The following is a 25,813-nucleotide window of genomic DNA, read 5'->3' as shown; positions in this document are numbered from 1 at the left end:
CTGTTTGTTAGCATCTGTTACAAATTTCCTTGCAAGACCAGGTCAGCACATATGAAGCAAAACCTGAGGGGAAAAGGCTACACCAGGATACAAGGCAGGGCAGGACTGAAAGAAAACGACTATCAGTTGGGAAATGAATCCTGGATCTACTTCTCCAGAAGAGGTTTGAGTGATCCTGGCACCCTCTCACGGAAGTATCTCAAAATCATTTTGTACAGTTACCATCACAGTACAGCAAACTAAGGAATATCCTTATTTACAGAGCAGGGTCACACAGGACAGAGGATTTAGAGTGCCTCTGTCCCCCAAAGCATGAGGTTAGCACCCTTACCCAGGCCTAGGGCACACTCCTGCCACACCACAGGACAGGTATGCAACAGCAGTTGACTGGAGAGAGGAAAACAAGAATTAAAAAAATAGAATAAATCAAAGTGTTCTGCTCAAAATTATTCACTCCTGTTGCTGTATTTGTTTCTGTAATCTGATTTTCTAGGTTACCCTTCAGATCCAAGGATGCCAAACTGGGGAGGTGGAGCCAAATGCGGTGCCTGTGACAAGACAGTCTACCATGCTGAGGAAATCCAGTGCAATGGAAGGAGTTTTCACAAGAGTTGCTTCCTCTGCAGTAAGCTGAGCTACACCCTTTAAATGTGACACTATTCCCACAGCTCTACCTACAGCTTTTATTAAAGCCAGAAACTCTCCTGGTTTTATACAACTTCATAGTTTCCCCAGCCCAACGAGTTTGCTCGCAGGACACTCAGAGCAGGCTAAACACACTCAGGTAAAAAGTCTAGAGAAAGCAAACAGCATTCATAAGAACATCTTGTTAGGGTATCAGAGGAAATGACTACTTCAGTGGCAATCCTAACACTAACTCATTTCACACAGCAAAGCTGCAGGACGTTACCTCAGTGTCATCAAAATCTTCCACCTGCAAGTTCCTGAGGCTCCTCCTTCCCCATACTTCACACAGTCCCATTTCACTTTTCACTCCATGCACTTCTGTGAAGTTTGGCAGCTTGCAGGAGTTCTGCTTTCTCTGTAGATGAGCTAGGGCTTGAAAAATCAAAGAGCAGGTATCACTTCAGCTGTTTGCCCATTAGGGAGAGGGTCAACAATCTTGTAAGTGTCACAGACAGCAAAACAGTCTATTTTGCAGGCAATGCTTGAGGTTTAATCTCTTTGCAGCATGAATTCTGGCATGACAGCTTAAAGGACACTGAATTTATCTTTTCGCCTTTATCCTAGATGGGCAAATTCTCACGTGGAGGCACAGGGTTGCTGTTAGATGCTTAGATGACACAGTACAGTATAGTGCTACACAGAAATAGTCCAAGGGATGCACCTGAGTCGTCTTTGCCTTTCTCCAAGTGCCCTAAAATTGATGTCTAAAAGACTAAGGAAGAATTCCCTCAAAATGTTTTCAGCTGATTGACAACCTTCAGCCAATCCCTATGGACTGGTAAAAAGAACTAATCTCATCTTTGTAGAAACAAGAGACTCCTGATTGCTGCCTGTAACAATTAATGTCAGAGATCAGAAGAAGTACAAGGAGAGGGCTGTGAACGTGGCAGTTAGGAGAAAACATTCTCTGGTGCTTTACCAAATGCTAGGAAATGTGGCAAAGAAATGATATGTAAGGAGGCTCTCCAGTGTCTCATAAAACAGCTGCCCTGAAAGGGTGCAGCTAACAACATTTCTCTCCCACCTAAAAGTGGAACAGGTTTAAGCTTCATTCTTAGCACAGGTGACTTTTATTTCAGTGATTCATGAGAAATGTAAACCCAGTGACGTAGCCAACTGCTTGTCAGCTTTCTTGTGGGGGCTCTTCTGTTTGTTTGACTGGGTTCTGTATGGGTTATTATCATTGTTATTATCCTCTTGTAGTTGTAGGTCTGAACTGAATTACTAACAGTCAAGACACTAAAAAAAGCATTCCCAGCAGAGGTATGTTTAAGGTCAAACCCTAAAGATGCATCTAAGCTCATGTGGCATATGAGAGAAATGTTAATTGGCTTCACTTCTCCCATGATTCACACTCAGTACCATGTATCATGTTTCTGGGCTTTTCAGTCAACCAACTACAGGATTTCATTTCTCCACAGAAGCAAACCAATCCTCTCCACCTCATCTCAGGTACAGAAAGGGTTTACCTACTCAGCTGAGCTTTTGTATATTTTTCTAGTAAGTCTATCTGAAATAGCTGTATATTTTTATAGTAAGTATATTTATATACTAAAACTTTTAAAGCAAGTCTATCTGAAATACAACTTGATCTTTTCCATTGCATTTGAGCATACTAAACACGCCAGCATTTCCTGATGGAAAAGTTCCACTTGGCCAGAACTATAAACTCAACCAAGCCTTTAACACAGCAAGATGCAGACGAGCTGCCCTGCAAATCACATTCTCCCCACTCCAGAACTCTTCCCTGCAACTACTAAGAGAGTAACTTCTTTCCCACACACTCTCCTTCCCATGCAGACTGCTGGTTACCTACCTTGTCTCCCTGTCAGCTTTCACTTCCAGCGCAGCTGTGATGGACATTTGGCAGGATCTCATGCCACCAACCTGAACCTCCTCAGTGCTGGCTGCTGCATGGAATCTGCTGGCAGATGACAGGTCTCAAAGTTATTTCAACAATAGCACTTCAAGGGCTTTTGCTCCATCTGTTGTGCTGAATTGATACTCTATCCCTAAGGCACCAGAAATAGAAACACTTTAGCTACTGCTCGAGTTTCCATCATCCCTTAACTCCCTTAGCAAACATAATTATCATCTCAAAGCAGAAGAGACTGTAGCAGGATGAGATCAGGTTCACACATTTACAGGAGCCTCTAGTTTTATTTCACTAACTACAAAGGTCCTTGCAAATTATTTTCCCCTCTCCACAACACAGTGACAGAATTAAAGCTGGTTCTAGTATCATCTTCAAGTCCCTGATGCGGACAAACTTTAGACTCACAGCAGGATAACTAAAACAAAGAGAGGGAAAACAGACTAATCACAGAGCTAGCTCTCCCAGAGCTGGAACTTCCACCCACTGTCAATACTTCTGTATTTCACAGGTTTCTGTTGCTTCCAAAGCTTTCTGCTGTTCACATGAGCTAAGCAACTTTATTTCCCCAGCTACCACCAGCCCACGTGTGGCTGGAATGTGCTCTGTGAGACACACAAGACACTGGAGAGAAAGTGTAAGGTTTTGTCTGTTTTCTTCCCCTCTACCAGTCACTGCTGTCACACTAAAACTGGGAAAAGTTGAAGTGTTATTTTTTTAAAGCACACTTCAAGCCTCTGATTGCTACTGGCACTCCCAGCTGAAAGCTTAGTCCTGTCTTGGTGGCGTGGGGCTGCTGCACGCCAAGTTCCACATCAGTGCAGCACACACAGTCACTAAGCAGATAAAGAATGGAGCCACCATTCTTCCTCTCATTATTGTCCAGTTTCCATGCATAAGCAGCAAGGAGATCCACTACTGAAGCCTTTCTCTATGATGAATATGACTAGGAACAGGCCTCTGGTGTAGCAATGGCTACAGCCATACTCTTGCCATCCCAGAGGAAGCCAACAGAGCTGACACTACCAGTTACTTGGGGTCACTGGTGTGCCATGCACCACAGCTCAAACAAGTCACTGCAAGTCCATGTGCTGCCTGGCTCTGCCTAGACATCCTCCTTCAGAACATGCTACAAGAAAACAGCCTGAGCTGAGACAAAGCCACTGCAGTCTTGAAAGGTGCAGATGCACACTAGAACGAGCACCCCTGTGACTCCCCTTTTCTTCCTAGGGTTTGAGGTTCAGGGTGATGACCTCAAATTCATCTTCAGCTTCACAGTTCTAGAGAAATCATCTCACTGAGCCCATGACCTTAGTAGGGATGGGGTGCATCTTCAGAAGGGCAGAAGAGGAGCAGGCTGCACACACAGATGCAGCCTGGGGCAGTTTTGTACTGATTGCAGCCCAACACTCTCCTGCTCCTCTGTTTTTAAAGACAAACAAACAATAGTTGCAATTATTCTGAATGACATAAAGTGAAAACCCAAGCCCTGATATCTGCCTCTCCTCCTGTTTGCAGTGGCTTGCAGGAAAGCTCTGGACAGCACCACAGTGGCAGCTCACGAGTCTGAGATCTACTGCAAAACCTGTTACGGGAGAAAATATGGCCCCAAGGGTATTGGCTTTGGACAAGGGGCAGGATGTCTCAGCACCGACACTGGCGACCACCTGGGCTTGAACCTGCAACAGTGAGTTAAACCCCACTGACAGCACTTTCTCTAGCCACCTAACAGGGTACTGTAGATACTTCTTCTGTTGCCATAACAACTAACAGACTTCCCTACACCCTTCCTTCGGTGGACACAGTAATTGAGCAGTTTTTAATGAGGTTGGGCCTCTTCAAGCCTTCTCCATAAATTATCTCCTCCTTCAGCAGGCAGTTGCTCTGCAGAAGCAGCCTTTACATGGCAGCCCAGATGTAAAGATTCACTGTAATTGTAATGTGCCATTAGCAGCACAGTGGTAAAGTCACGTTCCCTACACAACGTGGGAATTACTCTTTTCCACCTGTCAGAGGCTAAGATGCGGGCAGGTTTTGCTCTTAGAGATACAAGCAGGCTACCACATCCCGTCAGCTCTCCTCTCAACGGGGGAAATAACACTTCCAAATCCTCCCTATGGTTCAAACACCACTTACAAACACACCGAGATTATGTTTGAACAAAGGAATTCTAATGGGATACAGCTTCCCAAGGCAGGCAATTATCTCTGACAGGACCCTTTAATAGTATTTTCCTATGCTGCACATTTCCAAATCAATGATGCTTTCTGCTGGTATAAGGAAACCAATTAACCAATATGCTGTGCAGGAAACAAAAGCTTAAGTAATGTATTTAACTGCAGCTCCTTGTAAGATATTAATCCATTGCAGGTCAAGCTCTGCAGCAAAAATTTCTCATGTCCTACAGATTTAATGACCTGTTGCAGTCCATCAATTTGATAACTCAGAAGTCATCCTGTGAAAGGCTTTAAGCCAGCGCAGGGGCATAAAGCACAAGCTCCTGAAATACAAAGCTGCTTCTCTGAGGTGCTTTTGACCCTAGGCCAGCTAAGAACCCCAGCTCTTTATGCAAGCATTGCAGTCACTAATGAAAGAACTGTATGTAAAATGGAGATTTTACTTTCCACTCACTGATTACTAGCAGAGAGGCAGGTACAAAGAACAGGGAGGCCTTTTGCTTGGCTTCTCCCTCCTGCCTCTCAATGACAAAACATTAATTTCTACTTCAGCTTTTCCTTAACTATCAACTTTTCTGCTTAGGGCTGCTGTCAGCTCCACACATTCAGCCCAAAATAGCTAACATCAATGGTTACAGCATCAGCTTCTCAATCACACAAGTCAGAATTCACTTTAATGCTTCTCCTGTAGGTCTCTCCCCTCCTTTCCCATGTCTAAGGGCAGTAAATGAGCATTTTATCTATTGATTTTAAAAAGTGAAATAATGTCTCTGGAATTAAGGCAACATTTTAAAACACTGAGAGCTTTCCTTGTAGGGGGTCACCCAAGGCTGCTCGCCCTTCCACACCAACCAATGCCTCCAAGTTTGCCAAGAAGGTGGCAGATGTGGACAAGTGCCCCCGCTGCGGCAAATCCGTGTATGCCGCAGAGAAGATCATGGGAGGAGGAAAAGTAAGTAGCTGCCACAGCACTACAGACCAGCCACAGGTTAGCATGCTGACAATAGGTCACCATCCAGTACATGTATGTATGCTTTACTGTATAGATACAAAAGAGGTCCCTGATCTTTAAAATTTATACTCACAGCCTCGATGAAGAAAACATAAGGGTGAATTGGCAAACTCTGCTGCACTTGCCAGTTTGACTTGTTACATCTTGTTGATCACAGAATGGCTCAGGTTGGAAGGGACTTCAGAGATCATCCATTCCAATCCTCCCTACCATGGGCAGGGACACCTCTCAACTAGACTTAGCTGATGAGGCCTCACCCAATCTGGCCTTCAACACCCCCAGGGTGGCAGCAGCTACAACCTCCCTGGGCAGCCTATTCCAGAGTCTTACCACCCTCATAGTGAAGAGCTTCTTCCTCAGCTCCAGCCTAACCCTGCTCTGCCTCAGATTCAAATCATTCTCCCTTGGCCTGTCTCTAGACACTCCGAGAAAGTGTCCCTTTGCTGCCTTCCTGCAGGATCCCTTCAGGCATTGAAAGGCACCTCTAAGGTCCCCCCAGGCCTACTCTTCTCCAGGCTCAACTATCCCAGTTTCCTCAGCCTGTGCCCATAGCAAAGATGCCTGAAGAACTACTGGCTCCTGTACAGGCTGCCTCTTCTGTTACTGTTATTCTACTAACACCTCTGGGGACTGACTGAGTTCCACCATCTACTGCTACTGGCAATTGCAATTAGAGACTCTGTGACTGGAAAACCAACAGTGGGTCCAACATGACATGCTGCTGTTCTGCTTTAAGAACTCTCCCTAGAATATTGTCTCTGTACAGCAAAGAAGAGGCCTAAACAAGAGTAATTTCTAGAGCTCCCTGCTTTTTACTAGGACTCCACTAAGAACAAAGCCCCCAGGTAAGAGCTCCATGTGGGATAATACAGTCATTGATAAAGACTAACCTAGAATGACTAAAAATGGAAGCCACAAGTGCAAGAAAACAATGTTGACCTCCTCACACCATCAAAAGTTGTTTCCTGTGCCTGCTGGCTCTGCACTGTCACTCACATGTAGTTGTCTTCACGTCCTCAGCCTTGGCACAAGACCTGCTTCCGCTGCGCTATCTGCGGGAAGAGTTTGGAATCAACAAACGTTACAGACAAAGATGGAGAGCTCTACTGCAAAGGTAAGAACTGCACTGAGCTGAACTGTCTTACTGAGCCCATCTAAAATTAGGCTTCACAGAGCCAGTACTGCCATCCTCAGCTACCTTTTTGCACACTTACCTTCTTGAAATGTCATTTTATCTTTTTTTGACAACTTTCTGAAAGCCAAGGGCTACAATAACACTGCAGCTGCATCCTCCACTAGCAACCTTTACTGTTAAAAAGCTGTAATTCTTCTATAAATACCATAACCTCTTAGGTCTGTTCTCAGGCTCTCTACCAGGAATGCTGGCACACCTGCTGGGCAGACTTGTACCTGCACAATGTCACTCACTGAAAACAATCCACAATGATGGAGATCTTCTGAGGTCATTCCTTTAAGGTCACACTTCTGGCATGGCTTCTTGCCAGTGAAAGTTAAAAGATACTTCCACTATACTGGTAGCTAACACCTGAGTGCTAAATTATGCAGCCAGATGTTCTTCTCAGAGCATGAAAGTTCACAGACTCCACTTGACTCTCAGAAAACAGCTTAAGGGGAAGAATATGCAAAGTCATAATATCCTAGGTTAAACTTTGCAGAGAATCATAAAGAATACTTCATTTCTGTGACTTGGGACACAGTCTGGCAATTGCAAGTGATCAAATGACTACTGCCTTAGCAGAGCTGCTACCAATAACTGTGCACGCACTCAGCAATGCACATCTAAAATGGAATGGTTTGAGCCATCGTCAGGCTCTGGACTGTGCTGTAGGCTTTTAACCTTTGCAAATCTCCAATTTGTTTCTCAGTCTAAAATAGTCACACAGATCAAATTTCACTGATTCTTTTCAAACAGGAAAGTAGCCTTAATCAAGATTGACTTAAGAGTTTCAATAGACAACTTCTTTTGTTTAATTCAAATGTACAATTTGAGTTTCACATTCAGAACCTACTGGGAAAGTCACTATGTTAGACATCCTTCTTCTCATGAAGCTAATAGTAGGAGTAAAAGCCAGAAGTCATTTAGCTCTATCTGAAAATGCTCAGAATACCATTTACCTCCCTCCTTTTTTGCAGTTTGCTATGCAAAAAACTTTGGTCCCAAAGGAATTGGATTTGGTGGCCTCACTCAAGTGGAAAAGAAAGAAGAGTGTGAATGAGAAGAAATGCATGCAAGTCCAAGTGCTCCCGATGCCACCAAGTGTGAGCTGTCAAGTAAAACACAAAGCATCACACACTGCTAAGAACCTAGGGCATTTGTTACTGGCAGAAAAACACCTGTGAGCTTGTATCTTAAGAAATCCTTAGAATAGATGCTGAAACAAGATTCATGTTTGTTTTCCAGTAAATAAAGACAAAACCCCTCCTGGAACAGTACTGCTTCTTAAACTAGTATTGACTTTAGACTGGAATGTTACAGACTTAGCCCTCTGTCCCATAAAGACAGCAATACCTTCTGAAGCACGAGGAGCAGAGCGTGTCCTGATTCAGGCTGTGGTTTCCTTCCTTCAGACTCTTATGCTGTCTGTATCTCTACCAATCTCCTAGAGGCATTTGGAACAGGCTGACATTCTGTTAGGGCAAACTGGAGACAATTAAAAAGGATCTGAACTTCTTTCTCTCCCACAAAGACACTTCTGAAGAACAACAGTATTTCCTTAGAACACAGTGCTGTTGGTTTTGTTACTGGATGTTTCCAAGCTACAATAAAGTACTGATACTGCTTCACATGATTTTTTGCTGGCATTTGCTTGGGCTTTTATGTTCTACAGCACTGCAGACAAATGCACTGCACAGAGATGAATGAAGTCCCTCATTTCTTAACTACAGGAATTGCTTCTACTTATGGCTTTGTGCTTACCTTTTCTTAAACACTTCACTGGTCACAAAGCCTTTGAGTGTATTTCAGTCTGTAAAAACACACTTAGAAGCATAAAGTTCTATTTTATTACATGTAAACTCTCCATATACAAAGACTTAACAGAGGTTTGCACAACATCAATGAAATTACAAGGTCGATATAATAGTAAATTTAAAAATGCAAACATTCCCCTTATTTTCCAAATGTAACCTGGTTATACTCTCTGAAAAATAAAGCAGAGTACCAACAGGATTTAGAAACTCTACCCTAAGGACCTATCTTTAAAAAAATACATTCTTAGTGTCACCTCATCACATCGAATTTCCAAGTTTCAGCTCAAACTCTATAAACACAGACACACAGTGATGGTTCCACACACAAACCTGCTGTAGCTTATGCAAGGGAAGCTTAATATTTGAAAGAACAACAGTAAAAACCAAGCAACTTCAGAAAAACTTGTAAAAATGCACAAACTATCCAGTTTTATTTAGCTTTCAACTCAGCAAGACTTCATACAGAATGGACGTTCTTCTCCTTTGCCAGATGAAAGAGGTTGTACTGTTTGGTCCAGTCAACTGCATTGGGTTTGAACATCCCAAAGCAGCCACACTGAAAAAAGTCTGCAAGATTCTGGAAACATCCAAGACTGAAAAGGAGAGAAATATCTATTAATAAACCTCACAAAAGAAGATTGCAAGCACCAAAACCACACATTCAGCACAAGACAGTACTTAAGACATAAGGCTGTCAGGAAGACACTGGCGTAAGAACAGGTCTCTATTGAGCATTACTCCTTTGTTGGACTTTTCCAACTTACAATACATTAAGGAGTGAGAGCAGATGAAGTCCTACTCATATATTGAGAAGTTAATACTTAGCAAGAGTTCTTCACTTAATACATGAGCACCCACAGGCTTACAGTCTAACAAGGAAATCTTGGTAACTTCACTGTTTAGCTCAATACTGCAAGAGATGCCACTTCATGCCTTAGTTCTCTTTCTGAACCTACAGAACAGGCATAAGTGAACAAATGAAAGGACAACAGCCTTTCATCCCTAAAATAGCACCACCTGGTTAATGCTAAAGACTGACTTTGGCACACCTTGCTATAAACCCAGACAGGCAGAAAGAACCCCAGCAGCCTCTATGCCAGCTGTTTATTTCCTAAGGCAAAAGAAGTTCTCAGCAAGGAAAGTGAAGCCCACTTCCCTCTCAGTACAGCTCCTACAGGCTGGTTGGACTGGATGATCTTGGAGGTCTCTTCCAACCTGGCTGATTCTATGATCCACAGCCCACTGCTGATTTGCATTTATGAATCATGAAATGGCTCAGGTTGGAAGGGACCTCAGAGATCATCTACTCCAACCTCCCCACCATGGGCAGGGACATCTCTCAACTAGACTTGGCTGCTCGAGGCCTCATCCAATCTGGCCTTGAACAGCCTCAGGGAGGAGGCAGCCACAACCTCCCTGGACAACCTGTTCCAGAGTCTCACCACCCTTATACTGAAGAATCACAGAATGGTTTATGTTGGAAGAGACCTCAAAGCTCATCCAGTTCCAACCTTCTGCCATAGGCAGTGACACCTCCCATCAGAACAGGTCACTCAAGGATTCATCCAACCTGGTCGTGGACATCTCCAGGGAGGGAGCATCCACAACCTCCCTGGGCAACCTGTGCCAGTGTCTCAGCACCCTCACTGGAAAGAATCCTTTTCTAACATCTAGTCTGAATCTCCCCTCTGCCAATTTAAACCCATTCCCCCTCATCCTCTCATTACAAGAGCTTCTTCCTAAAATCCAGTCTAAACCTACTCTCTCTCAGCCTAAAGCCATTCATTCCCCCCCTTATCCTATTGCTAGACACCCTTCTGAAAGGTCTTGCTCCAGCCTTCCTGTAGACTCCCTTCAGGCATTGGAAGGCAGCTCTAAGGTCCCCTTCTAGGCTGAACAAGACCAGCTCCCTGAGCCTATCCTCATAGCAGAGGGTCTTCAGTCCTTGGATCACCTTTGTGGCCTCCTCTGGGCTCACTCCAACAACACTGTGTCCTTCTTATGCTGGGGACGCCAGAACTGGAGGCAGGATTTATCGTGGGGTCTCACAAGAGCTGAGTAAGGGTGCAAAATCCCCTCTCTTGCCCTGCTGGTCACATTCAAATCACTGCTGATAAGACACATCTTTAAAATGCACCATTCATTAATACTCACTTGTATGGAGTTCTCCTGAGTGACACAGGATGCTTAGAAGATTTTCTCTGCGTCAGGAGGTTCACTCTTTCATGCGAGGTCAAGCCCAAGAACACAATCTTACCGAAAAGGAAATGCAAGTGATGGTTAAAACATGCACATCACTAATTAAAACTCTGGTGAGACTGAAAGGTACCATGAGGAAGAGAGGGAGGAGAGCAGGTTGGCTGTATCTAACAAGCAACTACTGCCACAGTTAATGACTGAAAAGCAGATTTTGAAATGTCACTTGGGCTGAAATGGAACCCAGCATGCTGTAACACTAACGATTCCACACAGAAGACAGCTTAATTGGATGGCTGTGAAGACTGCAGTCTTACAGATGTCTGTCTAAGTGTAAGACCTGTGGCACCATCTCCTCAGGCTTTGCCTACATCCTACCACACAACCTGGCAGAAAAATATTCCCTGAAAAGTACAAAGTAGCTTTGCAAAAAAGGTTAAGTAGAGATTCACTCTCCTCCCTCTCTGCTCTGCCCTGCTGAGACCACACCTGCAATGCTGTGTCTCCTCATGTTCAGGCATACTCTCCTGGGTTCCACCTTGTGCCCATTGTTCCTTGTCCTACCTCTGGCCACCACCAAGAAGAGCCTGGCACCTTCACCCTGACACCTACTCCTCAGATACCTATAGAGGTTGATCAGATGTCCTCTCAGCCTTGTCTCCAGACTAAACAGCTCCAGACCTCTCAGTTCTTCTTCACAGAAGAAATGTTCCAGTCCTGCAATCATCTTCCTAGCCTCAATTAGGACTCTCTCCAGTACATCCCTGTCTCTCTCGAAATGGGGAGTCCACAACAGGACCCAAGTAGTCAAATAAGTTTCTTGCCCATTAAACTCTGAACCTGGTTACAGGAATGATTTGCAGTCTGTGATTCTACTTTCACCATGGCAATGCTGAGAGCACCACTACCTGGGAAACAAAAAGGACTGCCCCAAGATTTAAGAAAAGCACCCAGAGGTGACATTAACTAGCCAAGGAAAGCAGACACAGAGGTTTTATGGGAACAAATCCTTTAGAGAAAAGTTTTAATATGATGATTTAAAGAGAGGAGCCCAAACTGAAGCAGAATAATACCTGATAAAGCTGAAGAGTCAGTGCCAGCGAAGCCCATGCCACATGGAAACAGGCTATGGCAAAGATGTAGGAAACCCAGGGAGAGCAGAGAGTTATCTGGGTGAAGTATATCCAGGCTCCATCCTGATGGTAACTTGTTGCACAGTGGCTTGACCAATCTGACAAGATGCATAATCAGTTAATTGTAAGAGCTGAGTGCAGGTCTTTCGTACAGCAGGAGTAGCACACTGCAACGCGCTCTAGAAACTACCTGTTTGACAGATCCTGTTCCCACTGCAAAGCACCCACATGCACAGGTGACTGCTTGCTGTTCTGGCTTCACCAGCTCCACAGCTGTCTACTAACTCACTATATTTTGTAGCTAAAATACCAGAGCTGTGTTCATTCATCCTAGAGAAGTGCAGTGTAAGAGCTCTTTTCTCTCCTCCAAGAAGTGTCCTATTTCCCAAGTTAACAGTTGCAATTTGTGAATGACATACACAGCTCTCCTCTCTGAAATTATGGCTACATTTACAACCAAAAAACCTTTTTAGTTTTAAAAAGTGTGGGCATTTCCAAACAAAAAACCCAAGCATCTGCAGTAGTATATTTACACATTTATTTTCTGCTGCAGTAAAGTGCATCCTGACTCGAACCTGTAACCTCCACGTGGCTTCATTTTTCCATCTCTAACTGCTTTCCGATAGGGTCTTTTTCAATGGACATCCCACTGAAGCTGTATGTTAGTTTTTATTCAACACAAATGTAACCAAATATTTGCCTAAAGACTCAGAGCTAATACACTTCAGTATAAAGACAGAATTACAAGAGAAGATCACTGCTGAAATACAGTAGCACTTGCACAGGTCTACTGACACTTGCTGAAAATGAGCTGGTGAAAGAACAACCACACACATGCATCCCCAAGAGCTAAGCTACAATGAATTCACTGGTACATACATAGCAGAGTTCCATAAAGCAGGCAGGCACCAGTCATGGTCAGGAAGGACAGGAACAACAGGTAGTAACGATGGTTCCCAACGCCTGTATGAGAGGCAAGGAGGAAGATCGACAGTTTACAACGCAGCAGCATTTGTGTTTCCCCTTACGTTAACAGAAACGAAGAGAAGTGGTTTTGATTCTCAATATTGCCTCTGCTATCAAGAGAGTTTGACAAGGCTGATTTCTTTCTCGACTTTCTCCAGTAAGCCATCCCAATGCATGTAAGAGAATTAATTCTGATAAAGCCTGCCAGGATTTGTCTCTCCTTCAAAGCTGCTTTAGCTAGATGAGGACTAATTATGCAGCCACAGCTCTCCCCACGAACACTACGATTGTCTCAAATGAACGAAAAATTCTAAGCTATTTAGCTTAATTGTTCGACCTTCACAACCACAAAGCTCTGCATAAAAGCCCCAGACTTCTGGCAAGGAAACATTTACACGAAGATATACACAATCGACATGGCTCAAGGGTCTCCCCATCTTGTAAACAACGAACACTAGAAAAACATTTCCCCTTGTTTAACGGCACAAAGAAGCTGTTGGCAAAAGAATATTCTAAAAATCTATGGAAAGCTTTGCCCTTCCTATCTTCAGCATCACCAGTAAGGAGATAGAAAGGAAGCAAGCTTCTCAGAGAACACAGGAACATAAAGCTCAGCCCTGTGGGGTTATCTCAGCGCTCCAGCTGCTCCATGTCACTGTCTCCACAGTGACAACAGGCAGCAATAGGGCAGGAGGACAAACGAGCCTGGCCACTTTCTAGAGCTCATTCTCCTTTTCCACAGCTACTGCATTAAAATGTGAGTGTGCATTCTTGCCTACTTCTGTCTGGATCTTCTTTCACACACATTGTCAAAACGTTGTCTGATCCCTTTCTGAACCTCCTGATACTGCCTCTATCTGCAAATCCTTAGAGCAGGAAGCTCTAAAATGTCACTACCTGCTACCCAAAGGCATTTTTTCTTGACCAATTTGAAATGCAATTGCTATTCTCTCTGAGCCTCCCCTAGTTCTAGTATGATGTGCTTGGAAAATGGCAGTTCTGCATTCTCTTCAGGTACTATCTTCATTGCCTTGTGGGTCTGGGTTAATTTTTTTTTTCCAGTCTCAGTCCTATTCCCTGCTCCTTCTTCTCTCAAGTGTCCCAGACTGTGTCTCTACTTCTTGTGAACAATCCATCTCTTTAGACATTTTTGTAGTCTTTCTCTCTACCATCCAACTAAATTCCCTCTGACACTTTTCAAGCCCAGCTGTGTATTCTTGTCATCGGGTGTGCTCCCTCCTTCTAAGGGGATAAATGCTACTTCTCTGACTTTCAAAATACGTGGCATGTCCAAACTGTGAAAAACCACTCACCTATGCACCGTCCAATCCACAGAGAATGCTGATCATATCTGGCTACACAGGAATCACAAGCAAGGCAATGCATAGATCTCAAAGGCTTCCTCACCTAGTTGAGGATGAAGGAAAAAAACAGTCAGAGCAAAAGCACTTGTTTTGCTCACAGTTCAGAACATCATCTCATGGGTCCCTTCCTATTTTGCACAGTTTACTGCATCACAGATCCCACAACATGGCAGACAGATCAGAAGTACAGACCCAGTACTGAACAAACACCAAAGCTTCACTTACAAGACACGACGTGCAAAACGTTCTGAAGTCCAAGCAACCTGCTTCAGCAAGAGTTGCAATGCTCTGAAACACAAAGGAGTTTTCATTTATATTTGTTTTGCATTTTTAAGGGGATCTATGAAGTTAAATTTGTAGTTCATAAGCATTTTGAGTGCCAAGCACCAAATCCTTGCTATTTAAAAAGGTCCATGAGAAGGCCAATGCAACTTGACTCATGCAGGATTATTCTGTGCTGCCATAATTAACTAAAAATGTGAGTGAAATGCTCTGAAAAATGAGACGGTATTGAGACACAAGGGACCTCTCATATAGTCAGTCAGACTTCACAGAGATGAGGATTGCTGCTAGATTTACTGTTCCTTTACAAGTACTAGATAGACAACATTTACTAGTTCTGCAGCAGTGAGTTAAAACGGCAGCTTGTTCTCCCTGGCAATCTGAAGAACCACAGCCTGATGGAGAGCAGAGAGACCACAAACAAAAGCTCTCCTTAACCCACAGGCTGGAGAGGCCAAGAGGAGGTCAAGGTATTTATGGCAGGATGAAGAAAATAAGGGAACAAGCAATAGTTACAGAAATCAGCTATGATCTAAAAGCTCTGGAAGAAAAAAAAAAGACAAGTATTGCACCATTTTCAGGTTTATCAAAGCTGCACAGAACAACCAAATAAACCAAAAGTACTTCTGTGCTGCACCAGGTTGGCCCTTCCCTTTTGCTCCACTCACCTCTCTTCTTTCTTCTTCTGAGGTCTTAACATATCCAGGATCAGTTCTCCAAGTTTTATAGAAATAATAAAGAAGCCCCAACACACTGAACAGGGCAGGGATTTCCAGAGTTGTGTTGGTTACATGTAACATTCAGGTTAAGGAGTATAACCTTAGCGATATTCTCTTATCACTGTTACTTGTAAGACAAAACATTCTAAAATCAGTTATTTTACAAGCAACACACAAAAAGGTAAAGAATTACTTTCATTTTTACAGCAGGATCTTCTCTGGCCTTCAGGGGCCACCACATCAGAGAAGCTGAATATTCTGTTCAGTCTGTACACTGGAGACTTTTACAACATGCATCACCATACAGCAACCTGCCATCCTCACTAGCACACTGCAGATTCCTGCCTCTGAATATTTAACAGATGTTAAATTAATTCAATTTCTCTTTTCCCTTCTGAAGCTCTTCTATTTTATTTAAACAATACCAATCAGACCTGCATAGTTATTAAGCTTCCAGCAGCTGGGAAATGTGTTTGACTGCTGCACCCACCCCTAATTCATCCAACTGACTCTATAACCTCCCTCATGGATAATAATAATTTGTCAGGACTTTTTATGTGTAGTTATTTGCTACAACTTCACTAGCAGACAAATCATTATTATCCATGTGGGAGGAGATAGAGTCATTAGGAACATAACTTTTACACTATGAATGAAAACCATCTGTATGTCAGGTGAAAGGGGGAGAAAACCATCTCAAGATTAACTATGCTCCAGGACAAGTTTCACACCAATTCAATTCAATTCAAGCAAAGAACAGTCCATGATGCCACCAAGGAGCAGAGAGGTCAAGCCTGGGTTTCATCTCCAGTGACCACTCTACCACAACACGAACTGCACAGTGGGAAGTGCTCTTAAAAATCAACAACTGCAACCTCAAGGTTGTTTTGTCTTACAAATTAAACCCACTGCAAAGTAGCTCTAATTAAAATCAAGACAATAAAGGAGGAAGTATCGTGCTGTCTACTGTAAGTCTGTGCTTGTCACAATGCAATTGCAGGTGCACTCAGGAAAGTCAAAAGGATTGCTGTGGATTCTGCTGGTATGTCTGCACCACTGTTGCCTTCGTTTGGAGCTGAAAGTAGTCCTTAATTCATGTGGCTGAATATAAATACAGGGAACTCAGATACTAGACACTTCTGTAACACTCAGACTTCTGACCAGTTCCAGAAGGAAAATATTCCCAAGAAAGAGTTGGATAATGCAAGGGACAGCAGCCATTGCTCTTGTCTGGTAAAGCTAAGGCTGGAACTTTGATACAGCCCAGCACATGGCTGCCTTCTGGGCAGCTCTTGGCGAGTTGGTCATCAACTGACACCCACAAGTCCTTCTCCTCGAAGCCACTCCTCAGCCAGCCTGGATTTGTGCTTGGGACTGCCCCAACCCAGAAGCAGGACCCTGCACGATCCTCACTGTCTGCAAAGTGCCTGACACAAACCTTTGTCATTGAAATACTTTTTAATTTGGCTGGTGCCAAGAAAACCTTACAACTTCACAGTGCAAGCCTCAATAACGTGATTCACATTTAGACAAGCAAATGTGTGCATCCCCTGCAGGAACACACTTGATCAGCTCATCTAAGTTAATCCTGCTAATTCTATTAAGGATATATCTTAATTGGGAACGGTACAGAACAAAAATGCCACTTAAAGGATGAAGTAATTAAAAATCAATTAAAATTGTGTAACAATATATTACAGCTGGTTTGGGACAAAATTATTTACTGTTCCAAGCAGCTTCCTGCAGGGCTTGTCACAAAACAATCAGTAAATAAATAGATACCGCTCTGTGCCACAGAACAGCAGGGCACCGAACTCCTAGTGCACACTGCTCAAAGATTGTACTCACTAGTGCAAAGGCTCCTCAAAGAAAGGGAATGAAAGGCAGACATTAATGTCCTGTACACAGAGGATGCAGCATAATCTGTGAACGAAGACAGACAGGAGACTGGAAAATCTGTTCTGGTGGGACATGAAGAAATTTGTTTCTTGGCTGCTGGCTTTTTTCAGGGGTGGGGAGGTGGTTTTGCTTTTAAAAGCAGAAGCCTGAGGACCACTAAGTGCCAAAACCTTGCTATTTCAGGAAGAAGAGATGCTTGGGAAATTATTATTAATGCATGTGTTATCTGGTTGTACTACATGCCAAAAGACATCACTGCATGACAGCCTCAGCGAGGAAGATGAAAGAGCCACATGGAGATGGTAACAGAGACAATTAGGTTGGTATCAAAGAAGTGTTCATTTTGATACTTCAGTAATGTAAGAAATAGTTCACAACTGCACACAAATATCTGCTCAAAAGAAAGGTTCAGGTTTTTTAGTCTCTATTCAACTTCAGTTAACTTCAATTACTTCACTCTTGCCCAAAGGAAATAAACCAGTCTTACCAGACACTACCAGTAAGGTAGAATTATGATTCTACAGAATGGTTTGGGACCTCCAAAGGTCATCTAGTCCAACCCCCTTGCTGTCAGCAGGGACATCCTCTGCTACAACAGGTTGCTCAGAGCCTTGTCAAGCTTGACCTTGAATATCTTCACTGACAGAGCCTCAACTACCTCCCTGGGCAACCTGTTGCATGACCAGACTTCATTTTTGACTAATTGGAACGAAAGTTGTATTGCATTACTGAGTATAAAGGATATCAGGCAGCAGCCAGAAAAAACAGGTTGTGGACATCCAGAAGACTGAACTTAGCAGAAATGCTGTGGGAAGGTACCTTAAATTCTTGAGCCCCACACATTGTCTGAAAGAATATGAAAAGAAAAAGGTATTTTTTAAAAAGATCATTTGCAATGTAGTTCCACAGCCCATAAATGATCTGTTCTTTTAGAAACTTCACATACACAGTACACAACAAGTCTCTCTCAGAGCAGTCCCAAAGTATCCCTCAGCAGCACTCTTCAGCCACCTGTGTAGAGGTTAACAAAGCAGAAATCAAAGCAAGGAGTGCTCCGCTCCAGCATAATCTTGAACAGCAGAAGCACGGCAGCACTGGGGGAAAAGTGCAGTGGCTCTTTGCAGGTGTTCAGCACTGCCATTTCAAGGAACACTGGCTGCTGCAGCAACTCATCTTGAGTACTGCCTTCAGTTTGGGGCTTCCCAGTTGAAGAGGGACAGGGATCTGCTGGAGAGGGTCTAGCAGAGGGCTATGAGAATGATGAGGGGGCTGGAGCGCTGTCTGATGAGGAGAGGCTAAGGGACCTGGGGCTGTTTAGTTTGGAGAAGACTGAGAGGGGATTGAATCAATGTTTATAAATACCTGAGGGCTGGGGGTCGGGGCAGGGGGACAGGCTCTGCTCACTGCTCCCTGGGACAGGACAAGGAGCAATGGATGGAAGCTGCAGCGCAGGAGGTTCCACCTCAACACAAGGGGGAACTTCTTTACTTGACTGTAAGGGTCCCAGAGCACTGGCACAGGCTGCCCAGAGAGGCTGTGGAGTCTCGTTCTCTGGAGACTTTCAAGGCCTGTCTGGATGTGTTCCTGTGTGACCTGAGCTAGACTGTATGGTCCTGCTCTGGCAGGGGAGCTGAACTCGATCTCTCTGGGTCCCTTCCAACCCCTGACATCCTGTAAACTATTGAAGAAGGCAGCAAACCTGCACAACAGCTGAGGGTAACACTGGGAGGGCTGGGGAGCCAGGTGGGAGAAAGAATGAGGCTTAATCAACCAGTGTCACAAATACAGAAGGAGAAGTTGAGATAAAGCACATTCCTGAGCATTGTGCAGAGATCTCTCTGTATCTACCAGGTGCAGACCTGCAATAACAGTTTTTATCACTAAAATTGCCTAACAGACTGCTTAAACACCTCATTTTTTTTCCTCACATCTTTCAGTGATGATAAACTCACTTTGCACAGCTAAAGACATTCAATTTATAGTGTCATTCTACAAAGCAAAAACATGTAAATCCTTCACGTACTCTGCAACCATTTCTCAGGAGGTATTTTTCATACCAAGGGCAACTAAGCCCTGAAAAGAATATTGTGCTAGATACTTCAGATGGCATCTATCACAAATACACAGACAGAGAGAAAAAGCCACAGACCTTACAAACAGAGCCATCCCAAATAGCAGCAAGAGAAGCAGTCCTCCTTTCAAAAGCCAAGAATCAGAACTTAGGTTCATTACATATCCTACAGCCCATATCAGTGCCAAGGAAGATGCCAGCAGCAGGATGACCTATTAAAATGGATACTGTTAAAATGGGGCAAAGTACTGGGGCAGGACTTACTGCAGAAGTACTCAGATCATGTCATAACAAATGCTGGAAGACTCAGGTAAGACAAAGCGACACCTGAACCCAGCAAATACAAAAGCCCCCACCCAAGCCACTGCTATCTGCACTCAAAGAACTTCACCTTTGTTCATCCAACTTCAGAAGCTTTAAACCTCCCTGTCAGAGAAGAGGTAAGCTGCATTTTGTTCTAAACATGGACTGCTGCAGAAGTTATTGCTTGTGAAATTACCTCATATTTCTCTATTATTTTCAGTAACCTGCTGTTTCTTCTGCTTCTGGTTCTTTCCTCCTCTTTCACCATATAAAGCATGAAGCGATCCGGACTTTGATAAGCAAGGTCAAGTGGTGTCTCTCCCTATAACAATAGAAATATTGATTTCTTTATGCTCTTAAGACATAAAAGCTTTCCCTTCTAACAGAAACAAGAAATACATATTGCTAAAACAAGAATAAATTTGGCATTCACTTCCCCTCTCCTTTTTTTTTCCCTTAAGGCAAAGGAAACAACAGAGTTTTAACATGCTTGATCCTGCACACTGTAGTTCTAAGCAACAATACTTGCAACCAGACCGCATCCATTAGAGGTATCTGTTGGACTATCTCCAGTAACCTGAAACACTAAACTGTCTGCTGGACTATGATGTGCTTACTGAAAGGGAAGGATTCTTGTTTATGGCATTTTTCTTTAAATCAAACAACAATATCCCCAGAGTCATGCATGAATAAAAAGATGTGGCAGATGGAAAGGCTGCACAGCTTAGTGCATGAACCCTGAAGAGCTGCGCTGTACAAACACATCTGTAGAGTCACAAGCATCCAGAGTTCCAACATTTATACTTCTCACTATCACTTTCTACAAACATTAGGAGGAAGACTTTCAGAAGTCTCTCTGAACATACAAACAGGCACTATCAAACACTAGCTTTGACAGGAAGACACAGACATCTTTTTGAAGTCTGTAGGAGTCTCACTGGACAGACACCAAGACACTGTTACTTATAAAGTCTGCCTCAAGTCATTCTCATGACAATGTCTTCAATCAGAAAACAGCCAACTTTAAACAAAGAAAAAGGAAGGATCTGTAAGGGACACAAGTATGTTCACAGTGACTGAAAGGTTGAGCTGTTCCTTCAGTGGACATTGCAGAGAATCCATCTTCCTACTTTATGGCACACAAAAATAGTACTAACTCCTTCTGGGAAAGGCCTGTTCTTAGTCAACCTCCATCCCAAAGGGTATCCAAAGAGGAAAGGACTCAGATTTTTCTTGACATTCATGTCACAGAGTGAAATATCATGAAATAATGTTTTACCTTGGCATTCTTTATATCCAGGCTAGCACCAGCTTCCAGCAACAGATCCACTGCACTGGTATTTCCTGATGTTATCGCCCAGTGCAGTGCAGTGTTCTTTTGAACATTGTCTACTGCATTGAGAGAGGGGTTAAACTTTAAGAGAAACCTCGTGGGCTCTGGTCTAGATGAAAATAAAGTACAGTAACAGTTAAACAGAAGGTACAGTGCAAGATGAAACTTTTGAACAGCCTCTAAAAACCACTGCTCCCACCTGTGAAACAAGAGCAGACACACAAGGCCTTGTCTCACAACAATGGCAGGTTCAGGATGTGCCCTAAAGTTTTTTCTTCCTCCTCGACTGTGCTACCCTCCCAGATTAACAAATATGAGGTATATACAGATTCTGTCTTTCTGCAACACCTCACTCAGCCTTACATCTCCAGATTTTATGAATTCTAAATGCATTGTACTGTGGTCATCTCCATTGATTTTCATTTCTGAGACAGCACAGTAATACTGTAGCCAGCTCAGCTGCAAACCTGAACTTCCTCAAGAAATTATTTCAACTTTCTTTGCTGTCTCAGACTCCCTATTTCCTAACTCCTGATCTCTGGAACACTTCCTGGTTTAGTACAACCAGGAGGGAATGCAATACCTTTTGAACAAAAGGTTTGCAAAGAGAAACTTCACCTCACCGTTTGTGGGGTGCACTAAGCAGCTGCTTTTCAAGGGGTTCATGACTTACCCAATGGCTTTCTGTGCTAATAACATTAAAGGTGTCCGCCCATTCAGGTCTGTGGCATCTATGTTCTAAACACAAAGGAAAAGGTAACAAGCAACTGATTACCAGTGATTTCAGGGAACAGTTAAATGGTCACAGCTATACAATTGGCTTAGTTTCACTAATGGCAAGAAACCAAACCACAGCAGCCAAGAAGCCAGCTCTCAGTTAAACCTTCCCCCCTCCTCAGTCCTGCCTGCCATTGCTTTCAGAATACACTGAGTCTCCACTGAGGACACGTGCTAGTTTGAAGCTAGCTAGAATGTTTTGGTGAGAAGAATTAGACCACAGGCTGTGAAAGAGAAACAATGGTGATGCCTACTTCACTCATAGGCTTGCTGAGATGTATAAGAACAAGAATGTAAATACAGATAAAACATTCGGTCACTGCCTGGGCTTTGAGCTGCATTTCTCTCTCTCTAACCTAACCTGCCATCTCTCTGATTAATCCACTTGCTTCCTAACCCCCTGGCTGACCCTTCACTCTTCTGTGGGCACAAGGCAACGTCTGGGGTAAGGTAGAGAGGGGTGGGAGAAGGTGGAAGGGAGGTTGGGAGCCCCTCCTGGGGACTCAGGTTTCTGGGAGGGCTGTTGTATTTCTGTATTACCTTTTAACATATATTTCTGTATACAACTGTATATATTGTAAATATTTGCTTGTATCTACTGTGCTAAGCTGTAAATATAAGCTTCATTCGATTTCCAGAGCCAGCTGAGTCTAGTCTGGATGATATCCGAAGTGTGGCAGGGTCAGGTAACACCCAAATCACCACAGGACATTACTAAGGGAAAGCCTCCACTAAGGACATTTTTAAGGGAACCATATTCACCCCATTCCCTGTCCTCTTTTACTCAGAAGTACTACAAATAAAATGCATCTTGGAAAGCACCATTAACCACCATCTTTGTGTAAACAGATGCACATAATGGAACAGCCAGGTAGATCAACCTGGTTTATCAGAACAAACAAACTTGATTACATATCTTTGTATGACCATTTAAACATCTATCTTGTGTTACCCCATCTTCATCAACTACCTCTGAGAAATGTCCTATGCACAGGCAGCTACTCGTAAGTAGGAACAACACCTAGGACAGCAACAACATACCTGGCCCTTTGATATGAGGTAAGCTATGATGGGCATGTGCTGAAACAGCACTGCTAAGTGAATGCTGCTGAATCCTTCCCCATCAATAAGACTGGGATCTGCTCCACATTTCAGCAATAAGATGACCATAGCTAGGTGTCCTTGCCTGTAAGGATACATGAAATTAAACTAGAGAGATGGAAAAAAAGCTGGACACTTTCATGAAAGCAAAGCCTTAATTCTCCTAGACATGACCCCCTCATCCAAAAAAAAAAAGACAAAAAATCCCTTCAGACTCCTGTGCTTTTATTCAGCAAATTAATTTTTTTCTAAACCACAGATTGTATCAGGTTGGAAGGGATCATCAAAGGTCACCTGGTCCAACCTCCCTGCAGCAAACAGAAACACCTCTAACTAGATCAGGCTGCCCAGTGCCACAATCTGAAGTTTTAATCAGAAACTTTTACTAAATTACACACCTTAATAACTCTATCCAAGGTAAAAATGCTAATTTAGAATACAATGGTATTCTACAGCCACTTCTCCTGTGTACAGCCTCTCTCAGGAACAAACATCTAACTTTTTTTTTCCCAGAAGACCAAGACAGGACTGTGAACATTTGCACCTCTCTCTACATGCTTCTGAATAACATCCTATACTGGTGCCACTAGAAGTGCCTATGCTTTCAAGTCCAGGACAGGCTGCACTGAACCTTAGGAGAGGACACCAAGAGAATTCAGTGCAGAAGCTAAACCACCTGAAAGCACATCAGCTAGACTGACTGAAATCTGAGAGGAACTGCGACCACAACTTATTCAGACTTAAACTGTACTCTAATAAGCATCCACAACTAACTTCAGTGCCAAGCATTCTCTGCCCAGTAAGGCAGAATTTACTGCAGGAAAAGTCTCAAGAGTACTTTTCCATCCCTAGGGAAACATCAATGTGTGAGTCCAAGCGACTAAAACACCAATAGAGACATGAAGTACTGCCTGCTAACTTGCCAGGAACTAAAGAACTGATTTCAGCATTATCACGGACATGCTGTGAAATTCCTCGTGCCTCAATAAAATATGCCACAAAAAGTGATTTAAGATGACCACTGCTGTGCCACACAAAATGCTGCTCTAACTGCTAACACTAACAGATTAACAATCAGTACTTGCAAGAAGCATACCTAATGGCCCAGTGAAGAGGGGTGGAATTCAAATCTCCACCTAGCTGATCCACTACTGCACCTTTGGAAATATAATATCTGTGCAAAAGCAACACAGTAAGATTAAGGATAGGCATAACAAGATATTAAAGCATTATACTCCGGTAACATAGCTCTAGAAGTAAATAGCTCATCATAAAATGATTTTGCTAGGAAAGCAAACAGCCGAGAGCAGCATTACAGTAAAGGCTGCTGTTTGGAGAAAACAGTTGTGAAAAACACAGTAATTAGCAAGACAATTACAAACTCAGCTGTTAGCCTTGTTGAACACACCAAACCCAGGAAAAATCTAATGGTTTGATGTACCACCTGAATTTACATGTAGAGAAAGCAGTAACGTCACACATTTTCACGAAGCTAATTGGGTTGAAATTTGGATTGTATGCTTTTCCTCTCAGGCACTGTCTTCCTCTGGTTTTTAAGTCTAATAGCAACAGAGTGACTGCAAAGAACAGTGGCAGAATACTTGTGTTACTTCCTCAACAACTACAGAGCTTACTTGACCAGCTCCTGTCTGTTGTTTATTGCTGCCCAGTGAAGAAGAGTCACATTCTCTTTGTCTGGCTGTCGAACATCATATCCTGCTTCCACCAGTTCTTTGCATCGCTCTATTATCCCATACCTGAAGTAAGGAAGCACAAACCATATTGATTTATTTATCACTCATTTGTTAATTATCTCCAGTTTTAGAGACAGCCACCTACTATGTAAGAAGTAAACCTCAGTAAGCATCACCCAGCAGTTTCTACTTGTGCAAATTCCACATTGCATTCAATGGAAGTCTTGCAAAAAGAGTGGGGCTGAACCTTGATCAAACCTGGCTGAGATCTTATTATGATAAAAATATTCACAAAAGGACCTTTAAGTGATTTTTAGTCTTTATTACATGGAAAAAATTGGACTGTGATATTCACCTTTGTAAGCATATCCATCCAACGTGGCTCACACCTCAGGTCACATCTGGACTACTGTGTTCAGTTCTGGGCCCCCCAGTTCAAGAAGGACACAGAACTGGTTGACAGAGTCCAGCACAGAGCCACAAAGATGCTGAAGGGATGGGAACGTCTCTGTTACAAAGAGCCTGAGGGAGGTGGGGCTGTGCTGCTTGGAGGAGATTGTGAGGAGACCTCATCAGTGTTTATAAATATGTGCAGGGTGAGTGCCAGGAGGCTGGAGCCAGGCTCTGCTGGGTGATGCTCAATGACAGGACCAGGGACAAGGGATGGAACCTGAGGCACAAGAAGTTCCATGTAAACACGAGGAATGTTTTCCCTGTGAGTGTGACAGAGCCCTGGAACAGGCTGCCAGGGGGTTGTGGAGTCTCCCTCTCTGGAGATATTTAAAATCTGCCTGGACACGTTGCTGTGTGATCTGGTCTCTGTGACCCTGCTGTGGCAGGGGGGCTGGGCTGGATGAGCTTTTGAGGTCCCTTCCAGCCCCTGACATTCTACAATTCAGTGACTCCTCCCACATATTTCACCATTTTGCAGGCACAGAATACAGACTTACTGTGTCGCCTTGACAATGTCACAGATGCTGGGGTCTTCCACAACGGGAGGTGGTCCTGGTAGCACCGGTGCATCTTTATTCCCATGGCTGCCACGACAGCTGTGCATATGAGGTCGATGAGCCCCGTGGCAGTGGTTTTTACACTGTTGGTTAACAGAAGAGCTATCAACAATCATCATTTACCCACCACAGCTCCCCCTTTACCAGATGCACACACTACACAGAATCACAAGGCCACTGGTTACAAAACACCCTCAAGATCATCACGTCCAACCGTTACCTGTC

At 43.5% G+C, this 25,813-nt stretch overlaps 2 protein-coding genes across 5 annotated transcripts in view; one reads left to right on the top strand and one right to left on the bottom strand.

Annotated features, from left to right (window-relative positions):
• The first annotated feature begins 513 nt into the window (after positions 1-513).
• CSRP3 (cysteine and glycine rich protein 3) lies at positions 514-8,022 on the top strand. The gene is made up of 5 exons (XM_064163048.1): positions 514-625; positions 4,079-4,247; positions 5,554-5,689; positions 6,770-6,863; positions 7,904-8,022. The coding sequence occupies exons 1-5, from the start codon at positions 514-516 to the stop codon at positions 7,984-7,986; spliced, it is 594 nt and encodes a 197-aa protein (XP_064019118.1). The 3' UTR covers positions 7,987-8,022.
• Positions 8,023-8,750: 728 nt separating this feature from the next.
• ZDHHC13 (zinc finger DHHC-type palmitoyltransferase 13) overlaps positions 8,751-25,813 on the bottom strand; it is an 18,396-nt gene continuing 1,333 nt past the window's right edge. For 3 of the 4 annotated variants that reach the window (XM_064163042.1, XM_064163039.1, XM_064163041.1), the window contains exons 2-17: positions 25,529-25,671; positions 24,519-24,641; positions 23,981-24,058; positions 22,825-22,969; positions 21,680-21,744; positions 20,953-21,115; positions 19,870-19,995; positions 19,449-19,582; positions 18,045-18,145; positions 15,350-15,474; positions 14,625-14,687; positions 14,349-14,442; positions 12,949-13,032; positions 12,010-12,167; positions 10,895-10,992; positions 8,751-9,333 (exon numbers count right to left, since the gene is read on the bottom strand). In XM_064163042.1, the coding sequence (XP_064019112.1) occupies positions 9,198-9,333; positions 10,895-10,992; positions 12,010-12,167; positions 12,949-13,032; positions 14,349-14,442; positions 14,625-14,687; positions 15,350-15,474; positions 18,045-18,145; positions 19,449-19,582; positions 19,870-19,995; positions 20,953-21,115; positions 21,680-21,744; positions 22,825-22,969; positions 23,981-24,058; positions 24,519-24,641; positions 25,529-25,635 (1,800 nt within the window). In that variant the 5' untranslated portion in view covers positions 25,636-25,671 and the 3' untranslated portion in view covers positions 8,751-9,197. The remainder of the gene's footprint in view (positions 9,334-10,894; positions 10,993-12,009; positions 12,168-12,948; positions 13,033-14,348; positions 14,443-14,624; positions 14,688-15,349; positions 15,475-18,044; positions 18,146-19,448; positions 19,583-19,869; positions 19,996-20,952; positions 21,116-21,679; positions 21,745-22,824; positions 22,970-23,980; positions 24,059-24,518; positions 24,642-25,528; positions 25,672-25,813) is intronic. The other variant, XM_064163040.1, reaches the window with a different exon arrangement.

This window comes from Pogoniulus pusillus, chromosome 24, assembly GCF_015220805.1.
Source record: "Pogoniulus pusillus isolate bPogPus1 chromosome 24, bPogPus1.pri, whole genome shotgun sequence".
Taxonomy (NCBI): Eukaryota; Metazoa; Chordata; class Aves; order Piciformes; family Lybiidae; genus Pogoniulus; species Pogoniulus pusillus.
Note: the sequence above shows the minus strand (reverse complement) of the source record. Positions and strands in the feature narration are given on the sequence as shown.